Source organism: Buceros rhinoceros, unplaced genomic scaffold, assembly GCF_000710305.1.
Source record: "Buceros rhinoceros silvestris isolate BGI_N320 unplaced genomic scaffold, ASM71030v1 scaffold11875, whole genome shotgun sequence".
In the NCBI taxonomy this organism is placed as follows: Eukaryota; Metazoa; Chordata; class Aves; order Bucerotiformes; family Bucerotidae; genus Buceros; species Buceros rhinoceros.
In genome coordinates, this window is record NW_010412309.1 from 1 (window position 1) to 10299 (window position 10299).

A 10299-nucleotide genomic window follows, 5' to 3' on the forward strand; every position below is an offset into this window, starting at 1 on the left:
CAGGGCGGGTCCCTCGGCCAGAGTCACCGGCAGGACCGCGGGAGCCCGGGGGGCGGGGTCGGCACTAGCCACGTCTGTTCGTGTATGTTCTTGAGTTTTGTTTTGTTCTGTACTGAAAATTAATATTCTGGAGGAATTGAGAAGGGAGGACTGTTAGAAGCGGAGTTTTGGGGCGAAACAAAAGTCTCTGCAGCAGGGAGATCTGTAAGCACAGAGGCAGAGTTTGGGTTTGTGAGTAATCCATCTCTGCCTGTTATCCACGTCTCCCCTTGGCCATTTACGTCTGCCTATGCTGCTTATTTTTCGTGGACACTGACCGTGAAATGGAGGGGCTCTGAGAAATGTAGAACATACACTTTTCAGAATAAGAACTGTATTGTGAGGAGAGTGAAATCCTGCTACCTTTTTGCGTTTTCAAATAAAGACTGAATCTGTTTCGGTAGATTTCCTTTAGTTAAATGCTAATTATGATTATAACACAGGACTGATGAGGTGGAAATGGTTATTACTAGGAGAACATGGAAGTATTTCTTAAAAGCTGTGCCTGTAATGGGCTTTTTTTCTAAAAGTAATGCCCTTACCTTGCAGTGAGTTCAGCACAGGTCAGACTTTAGATGTAGAAAATGTATGTGAGGGTTTTAAGTTTGGTAAAGTCCTCCTCTGCAGCTGTAAATAAAAACAAGCTGGTGGTTTGCAAATCACCGAAAATGAAGCCTGAACACAATATGTATTTCCAGTTGAGCTGTTTCTGCTTTAACAGTATTGCTGTTGTTCTCCCCATAACAGAATATTTTTTCCCAGAGGGGCTTTTGAAGAAATTCTGGTGAAATCATGGACGGTAAGGGGGAAAGTACTCTTTTTACTATCATCTTTGGAGCAACGTTAGTTAATAAGTTCAAGTGTTCAGAACACTTTAGAAAGGAAGTTATGTTGCACTGACTTCACTGGTGGAGGTCTTTGAGGTTGCCCCTTGCTTTCATTGTTGTCGCCTTTCCCTGAGGCTGCTCTGTGCCTTCCCTGGCTTTGTTTTCTTCAGCAGCAAAGGATAAATAAATTTGGTTTGTTCCAAATTTCAGTTCTGCTCTGTCTGTCCCATTCCTCTCTCTCCCCTCTTGATTTTTCTTTCTCCATCATTTGTCCCTTTGATCCATGTTTCTTTGCTTTCTGTTTTCTTCCTTGAGCAAAGTGCATCTGAGGATATGCTTTCTTGCCTGCCTTGCATCTTCCTCTTCAGCTTCTATTGACGAAAGCCACGTGGGTGTCTGTAGAGCTCCTGGCTGCACCTTTACAGGTCCCAGGGCTTTTCGTTGTAACAGCAGCTCTTGTACAAGCAGCTGCATAGGAGGAAAAGCCATCACTAAGGAGCTGCCAGCTTTCTGCTGACCAGTCAGCCTGGATCATAAACTGGGAGTGTCTGCAACCACATTTCCAACCAACCAGATGGCAAGAAGCTGCTTTATTTTCCTCTAGCCAAAGTTGAAGTAGTTTTTTTAAGAATGCCACTTGCTGTTCCAATTTACTTGTGTTTGTCATTAGCTTGTGATTAGAGTATTGTGGATATTTTATTCCATGGCAGTGTTCCTCCAAGTGGAAAGAATTAACACTGAGTTTAATTTTTGCCTTAGCTGATGATGACTTGGATCTGTTGGCCTCCCTCCTGGAAGAAAGCGAGGCAGCTGAGGAGGGGAATTCTCCTGGGGAAGATGCCCCAGAGAATGAGGTGGGAGAGCCAGATGAGTATGATGAGCTCTTTGATGCAGAAGATGATGCGTCCTACACCGAGGAGGTCAATGGTGAGGACAGCATGATTGACGAACAGAAGGAGAACCTGGCTTCACTGTTTGGAGATGTAGATGACCTGCTGGAAGAAGAGGAGACAGAAGAAACTGGCCCCACTTCAGCTCCCAGTCCAGCAAAAGAAAAGACCAACCAAGAACTGCAAGGTTTCCATAACAGCATCTTGTATATGATTTATTGCATAGGTCTTGTCTCTAGAGAGCTGCTGGGCAGGGGGTGGGGCCTGCTGCCTCTCGGTTCAGGGTGGCGCCCATTTGGGGAATACAGAAAGCCCTTGCAAATGTTTCTAAGTCCAGTTTTAATGCTCAATGGCCAGACTCACAAAATCTATTTTCCCAGAGGAAACTCAGGACTTCAGTAAGCCAGGGAGACTGAACTTAGCTCTGCTGAGCAGGACAGAGAAGGTTGCCATGTACCTGCACCTTGTCTGACGAAGAGCCGTGTTGCTCCAGTCTTCAGTGCTGTCATCCTCACATCTTTCACCAGCACTGCTCTCCCTTCCCCCTCAGGACTTCTCAGCAGGAGGTTCTGCCGTACCAATCAGTGCGGAAGCAGAGCTGGCCACTGAGCCTTACGCTATCCAGGCCACATACCTGATTATATCGGAAGCATTTCTTTACGCTAAGGAGTGCAATCATCAGCCATTTAAATTGTCTTTTCGATATTATTATGAAGGATATTACCACAATCAAGTAAAATATTGATATAAGAGAGGTCAGCTCCAGGCTATATGGAAAAGTGTCCCTTCACTGTGAGCTGTGTAGAGTCAAGTAAATCTGTATTGCGGCTCTAGTCTTTGTTTTTTAAGTTCCTGTGATGAAGTAAAACTGCCATACTTCCAGGGATCTCATAAATCCCTCTTGCAGTGGCTTCCTGCTGTCCTCATTATTATCCTCTTCTCTATTTCCTAGCTGAACTGAGAAAATTGCAAGAACAGATGAAGGTGTTACAGGAGCAGTTGCAAAAGACTGCTCTTGGGCAGCAATCCGGTTCAGATCCTGAGAAGAAAATCCCTGGTAATGAGACTAATTAAATGGGTTTATGATTTGTTGGCCTACTAACATGCAATTCATAGGCAAGACTCCAGATAATCCTAAAGTGGGCACCGAGTAGCAAGGAGGAATGGTGGTCTGGTGTATCCCCACACAGGGTGTTTCCTGCAGCTACAGACTAAATTAGTGAGCTGCAGTTTTGGTATCTGCATCATAGGTTGGTTCTACATGTGGCAGCTTTCAGGACTGAGTGCTCCAGGGTCTTCTGGAAGTGTCCCTTCTTAGTGGCAGATGGTACACCCAGAAAATACAACTATGTTTGCTGCTGTAGCACATCGGGTATAGTAATAAAATTGTATGGGAAAATGGGCTTGGGCTTGTTATTCAGAGAATTACGTAGTTTGGAGCAGTTCTTACTGTCTGAGCCCAGATTCTGCAATCTCATATTTTTTGTTTTCTTGGCCAGGTAAATCTCCTTGTCCACCCTTAAAGGAAAGGAAAGTTCAGAAGCTGCAAGAGTCACCATGTTTCTCAGCCCAGCTGGGCAATCCTTTACCGCCAGCCAAGCGAGGGATCCCGAAATCAAAAGCATCCTCAGCAGGTACCATTCTCAGTCTGCCTTTCACTGGAACACTCTGGGCTTTTGTTCAAAGCCTGCCTAGTTCACAGCAGTGGTGTAGACACATCCAGAGTAGTTTTACACTAGCGAATGCACCAGTAGCAGTGTGATGACAGCGGAACAGAGCTTATTACGGAGTTAATTCTTGTGTTCTTTGCAATGGGTGCTGCGTTACTGCTGTAACTGCTCTGTACTGCTGTGATTAACGTGGACAGCAGTCTAGCTTGTGTCTGTATATCCCACAGTTTAGCTTGCCTGGAAAAGGAGAGCTGCTCTGGGGAGTCCCTCACCAGGCAGAACTCACTGCTCTGAGTTACATGTGACTGATCTGGAGCTGTCAGTTAGTTCCCAGTTCAGTACAAATAAAACCATTTGACACCTTTTTCTTAAGTGTGTTGTTTTAGATCCCTGTCTCTGGTCAGCTCTAAGTTAGTATTATTTTTATTTAGATGTTTTCTTTCATTATCAATATTTTTTTTCCTACTAAAGAGAACAAGACTCCTCCGCCACGGCAAGTCCTGAGTCTGGCATTCCAACCTCTCAAGTCAGCCGTAGGAAACACACCCAGTAAGATGACCAGAGAGAAGACGCCTCACGTGCCTCCATGCTCCAGTGCAACAACTCAGCCAGTGTCTGTGGAAACCTTCTCGGGACTGAGATTAAGGTCAGCAGCCCAGCACTGAGGTTTCTCCAGGGACAGCATCCTCTAGTAATGGGAGAGAAAATGTAATCAGTACAGTGTCCCGTGATGCTGCTCATACCAGTGCTGAGCAGAGAACTGGATTTCTGTTTGCTGTGTATACATCATTTAACCACGTCGGATAGAAAATCATCATTAGGGGATGTAACACAAAGCCACAGCATTGGCCGGTTGGTCTGTAAATAAGCAGCATTGTCTTTTGGCTTAGTACCATGTTTATATTCCTATTTCCACCTTTGCTCTTTTCTAACAAAAAAAAAAAATCCATTATTTTATTAGGGCTGCCTTCCCTGGGATGTCCTCAGTGGTGGAGGAGGGAAGCAGTGGGCATGTGCAAAGCCCAACTGTGCTCCAGTTGAGCAGATTCTGCTTCTCACTGGCAAGCTTCAGGAGCCACTTGCGATCCCCATACTGGAGGTGGCCACAAGAGGACTCTGAATACTCACAGTGTCTTTCCTTACCAGGAACCATGCTGGGTTTCCAAACCCTGCTCAGACATCATACTTAGTCATTTCTGAAATGACCAGAGTTAATGCAAGCTGGGGACTAAGCTGCAGTGCAGCTATTCGGACAAAACCCAGTGTGATCAATAGTTTTCTGATATTTGTACCGTGTCCTGAACCAAGGGTGTTTGTTTTAAGTGACCTCAGGATGAAATAAGGCACAGAAGCATTTGGCAGCAAGATGTAGTCTCCTCAGGAGAATGCCGGATGCTTTTGATTGCCTCGGTCCACTTATGCCAACAGACTTGTTCTCTTTTACATGCTTTCGCTTGATCCAGGAAACCCCGGGTGTCTTCGGCAGAAATGGACAGGAAGATGGCTAACCGCAAGCTCATCCGACTGTCCCAGCTGAAGAGCAAACTTGCTGCAGAAAACCTGGAGGAAATAGACTGGGTAACATTTGGAGTCATAGTGAAGAAGGTCACTCCTCAGAGCGCAAATAATGTGAGGAACTTTGCTGATTCCCTTGCTCTGTCATGGATAGTGTACGTGTCCTAAAGAAAGTCATTGATGGAACAGAGATCTGGATATGCCTCGGTTTTGTTTGTTAACTGGGGTAAAAACCTCTTTATTCAGCAAGCCAGAGTGCTGTCCAGCTTTAGTATCGGGAAGATCAGTGGTAGCAGCATCATTGTGCTATTTTGGCCTTCAGAATCCCAGAACTGGCGGTGTGACCTGCTGGAGATACTGTATCTAACCTCTCCTGAGGTTACAAACCGTGCTTTTCTAAATCAGGAAAACTAGGGGGGGGAGGGGGAGGATGACAACAACCACATCATCATGGCTTGGCTTCGTGAACAAAGATCTGGGAAGGGCTTTTCCCACGCTCACTGCAAGCGATGAGTGCACCCTTCGATCCTGTGCGGTGGATTTTTTAGGTGAGGCGCAACGTGCGCGGAACTGGCTCCACCCTTTACACCTGAGGTTCATCTGTCAGGGCCTAGCGAGCTTGGACGGTGACAGTGAAGTCCTTGGGTCGTAGGTTTGGTTAGAGTGTCCTTCTCTTAGATGGATGCCTTACAAGGCTAAACGAGCTCCATCTGCCCGGGTTTGGAGTCAGAGTTGTCTTTCTCCTAGGATGGTTGAGCCCATCCTGCCCGTGGACACACTTTGTCTGACCCTTCAGTTGAGACCTGTCTGGCACCGGAGGCACATGCCACCCCCAGCACAGCTCTCAACCCCACAAGGGCACGCAAGCTCCTTCTCCACGGCAAGGGGGTGCCTGTGAAAGAGTCGCTGCTCTACCTCCGGACATCACAGACCCAGGCACGGGGTGGCCGGGGCCTGCCGAGAACGGGAGTCCTGGAGGGGACAACAACCACATAGAAATAACTTTAAAAGCCACAGCAGGAGGGGATGCTGTCAGTGTGCATGTACTGAGCGCTGAAAAGAGAGTGAATGTCTGTTCCAGGGCAGAACCTTCAGCATCTGGCGGCTGAATGACCTACGGGATCTCAATCAGTGCGTCTCGCTCTTCTTGTTCGGTGATGTCCACAAAGAGCACTGGAAGACAGACCAAGGCACAGTCATCGGGCTGCTCAATGCTAATCCTATGAAACCTAAAGAAGGCTCAGATGAGGTGAGATGATTTTTCTCTTGCCCATCAGCTTTAGATAAAAACCCAGAGCTGAACTTTTTCATACCGGCTTGGGATTTAGCTTTATACACCTTAAGGCTAAAATTGCCACGTTCTGCCTAAACAGTTTGAATTGCATTCAGATATTTGTGTAGGGTGTATTTGCTTCTGGCCTTCTGGAAGACTGAACTTCAAAAAGTCCTATTAAGCATCTAAAACCAGGGTTTGTTCAAGTGTTTAATCTGCTCTCAGTAGCAGTCGGCTTTTCCACAGGCCCAGGGAGTGTATGTTCATTTCTGTTTGTTCAGCTACTTCAGTGCAATGCCTGTGGCAGCCTAGAGGTCTCTCAGAGCTGAAAAAGGCTGGAAAGCTCATTTCTCTCTTCTAATTTAAGCATGAGATTTGATTGCATAATGTTTCCTGGTTCCAAAATCGTGACTGAGAAGAATCGATATTTGATTTATCAAACAAATGACGTATTATGTATAGTAAGTTGATATGTGGTCGTTCGCTTGTTTAATCAACTACTTATAAATGCAGAACATGATTAATTACTTTTCTGTATGTATCAAAACATTTAAGACGGTTTCATTTTGCTAATAAGTTAAATTTTTTTAATAACTTTTTAATTGCATTGGAATGGAAACTGTTTTTACTGACTTCTGTCAAGGGGAATTTCAGCTAGTAGCTGGTGAGTCAGTGTTTTGCATTTTAAATTCTCAGAATGGAAAAATTAAGAATCTCACTAATTGTCTATTAAGCTACGTAATTGCTTAAATTAACATGAATAAGCAGTAGAAAGTCCTATTGGTGAGAGGAAAGGCCCAGCAGATTTAATGTAAGGGCTCTATTTAACTGTCAAGAATGGCTCTTCTTAGCTAAAATGCATTTAGAACTGCTTTAAAACTGACTTCTCCAAGTGTTTCTTACCTACATACACAACTCCACATATCTTTGGTTGCCTGAAGTAGACACTCCTTGCACAGGAGTCGGTTTTGGTTGGAGCTAGTCACATGGAAAGGGACAGAGAGCTCTAGTGCATCTCCTCTTCTCATCCACTGCTGAATGTGGTTGCTGTGATGGTGTCAGAGCCCAGGAGTGGCACAGGACCATCCTTTATAGCACAACTCGATCTTCCGTTGCTGGCTCTTGGTTTCCAGAGGCTCTGAGCATAGAAAGCCAACATCTTTCATCTCTGTGAGAAATAAATTAACTTTTTTCCTTATAACTGAGCATTTTCTCAGTCTGAACAGGACATGTGGCTTTCTTAAACTAGGCCTACATTTTAAAACTTCATTGTTAATACAAGAGGTACCAAACTGGACCAGTTCCAAACCAGTGACATCCAGAGAGAAGCCCGTTTAGTCCTCCTCAAGGCATGTACTGATTTCTTTCTAGGTATGTTTGTCTGTTGACCATCCCCAGAAGATCCTCCTCATGGGTGAAGCTTTGGACATGGGCACCTGCAAAGCCAGGAAGAAGAACGGTGATCCTTGTGCACAGATTGTGAACCTGGTCTGTATCTCAGTAGTCAGGATATCCTAAAGATGCTGCTAAAAATCTGCCTGCTGATTTTATACAGATGCTCTGACTTGTTTCTGGATCTTGACTTGTAACTGCAAAGTGAGTGGAGAAACTGAGAAATGAAACGCAGAGGACCTGCCTCTGTGATGGCACTGCAGCAGCGACACGGTAGTTCCCTAAATGCCAAGCTGCTGCTGCAATGAAAAGAGACAGTCTTGGCCCATGTCTGCCGCCCTCTCCACACCCTTTCCCCTTCCTTTGTGCTGCTGCAAGTTTCCATGCACCGCACTAGAGAATCCATCCAAGGTGAAATAATATGAGATTTTTCATAGGAATGTGCTTTTCAGAGGTGGTTTTATCCCAGGGAGTTTCATGGTCCAGTGTGCCTGCAAGCTGCCATAATATTTATACTTGAATGTGGGGCACTGGAGATGAGAGGAAAAAGCTGGATTGTTCTTTTAGGGACAGTACTGTCTGGCAGTGGTTTAAAGGACTCGTGGACTGTGTCAGTTCATGGCTGAGATGATAATAAGATACCTGCAAGGAACCCTGTCATAAGTCAGAAGGGTCATAGCTAGTAGGGTAGCACTTGGAGAGAAAACGAAGGAATGAAGAGCCAGGGAGGAGCTCAAAGTGTGTGGAGTGAGAGGGAGAAGCTGTTTGCAGACCCACTACAGGAGGTGGCTGTGCACAAAGCTCTCAGTGTTGATGAGATGTTCCAGTGCCACCTCGAACAAACTGTAGATGGAGGCTGTCTGGCGAAGAACCTCATGAGGGAATTGGCTGTCTGTTTAATTAGTGACAAAAAATATTAGTTTGTGGGGTAACTGTAGTATACAAATCTGGGGCAGGTGAATATTGATGAGAATGGAGTTATTTGATTGGTAAAAAGTTAAAGACTGCTCCGAGTGAGTGTGTTTGTGGCCCTGCTGTCTGACTGGCAGCCTCACTATCTTCAGTTTTAAACCCCCTCAGATTGCCACAGAAAACTGATGAGTTAATTTTAAATGAGTGTATGAAATGTCTTGCTCTGGTGTCAGTTTTCCTTTGTGTTCATACCATTAGGAAAATTGCATAGAGTTCAAGGTCAGGAGTACAGAATCTGGGCAAGATGACGTGGGACATCATTGACTTGAGCCAAGGAATAATCATAAAATTCCTTGAGGCGCTTTTTTGTCCCTAGTGATTAATATGGGCAATTTTAGTTTTGTTTTTCATTGCTGTAGTGTGGGTTTGCTGAGTTGGTCAAATGCTGCATTACTACAACAGAGATATTACTTCAGTTTAGCCGTAGAAGGACGTATGTGGGTGAGAGGAATGAAGTCAATTGTAGTTGCTAGTGTTCTGCAACAGGCTTCTCCCGTTCCTTTTCAGAACGACTGTGAATATTGTCAGTATCACGTACAATCCCAGTACAAGAAGCTCAGCTCGAAGCGGGCAGATCTACAGTCCACCTTCTCTGGTGGCCGCGTTCCCAAAAAAGTTGGTCGGAAGAATCCCAGTTTGAAGGAGAGGCTGTGTCAGGATGGGTTTTATTATGGAGGTGTCTCTTCAGCAGCATATGCAGCCTCAGTGTAAGAGAAACAGCTTCTTTCCTTTGCATTTAAACAGAGTTTCCCTGCCATATAGAAGTGAGCCTGAAGCTGACTCTAAGGGCTTTTATTTAGTTAGAGATCCCTTTGACTTAGCTGTATTCCCCAAAGAGGAGTCAATGCCCCATGTTTGGTGTAACCCTTCTGGCCCCGTGGGGTAACAGAGCTACAGTAAGGGCTGCTTTTACCTCTACATTCATGCTGTGTTGTGAAGCCAGGCAACACTGGGTTTCAGCAGATGAAATGAACTTTATCATGAGATCCCAACTTTACCATTTGAGTCTCTGAGATGAATGTTTTCTCAGTGCCATTCCCTTACTGTATTTTGTTATGGCTCATTGCATTTAATCCTGAGCTTGGTGTAATCAGTATTTCCTCCCCTTCTCTTCCTTAACTGAAATAATACAGTATCATTGTGTGTTAAGGAAGAGACAGAGTACACCCACCCTGTTACAGAGTGACCCGGATGAGCAGATCAGTATGCAGCTCACAACCAGCATGCAGAGGCCAGGTCCTTCATCCAGATCCCCCTGCAGACAGCTATGGAAAGACGAGTCACAGCTGGGTCAAGCCCTATGCTTGCACAAGGCTGTGCTTTCATTCCCTTACCACTACCCTCAGACAACTGGTGCAACTCCACTTTAATGAAGCAATTCCAGCCTCCTCTCCGTCCCTGGAGCTAACTGTGAGCAAAACTTAGCCATTACTTAATGTTTAGTTTTCTCTCAATGCATAGGAAATACAAATCTCAACCCAGGGAGGTGGGAAGTCTGCAACATTGTGCTAGAATTTGGCTTTAGATCCCCATCCTTACTGGAGACAGAGAGATGACGGGAGAGGGGCACCCTTTAGGGTGGCTGGAGTTTTGTTGAAGTACTTTGCCAGCGTTCAGGCTTCTGTCTTTGCTCTAAGTTTGAGAAAACTGATGTTCTCATTTTGTTTCCTCTTTCCAGTGCAGCAGCTGCAGTGCCAAAAAGGAAGATTCAAACCACTCTT

General features: G+C 45.2%; 1 protein-coding gene across 1 annotated transcript in view; it reads left to right on the plus strand.

The window, feature by feature from the left end:
- Positions 1 to 831: 831 nt before the first annotated feature.
- Positions 832 to 10299, plus strand: part of MCM10 (minichromosome maintenance complex component 10) — a 17359-nt gene continuing 7891 nt past the window's right edge. The window contains exons 1-10 of the mRNA XM_010136343.1: positions 832 to 838; positions 1626 to 1943; positions 2709 to 2813; positions 3256 to 3390; positions 3898 to 4072; positions 4890 to 5055; positions 6023 to 6190; positions 7586 to 7702; positions 9086 to 9285; positions 10257 to 10291. Of these exons, the coding sequence (XP_010134645.1) occupies positions 832 to 838; positions 1626 to 1943; positions 2709 to 2813; positions 3256 to 3390; positions 3898 to 4072; positions 4890 to 5055; positions 6023 to 6190; positions 7586 to 7702; positions 9086 to 9285; positions 10257 to 10291 (1426 nt within the window). The remainder of the gene's footprint in view (positions 839 to 1625; positions 1944 to 2708; positions 2814 to 3255; positions 3391 to 3897; positions 4073 to 4889; positions 5056 to 6022; positions 6191 to 7585; positions 7703 to 9085; positions 9286 to 10256; positions 10292 to 10299) is intronic.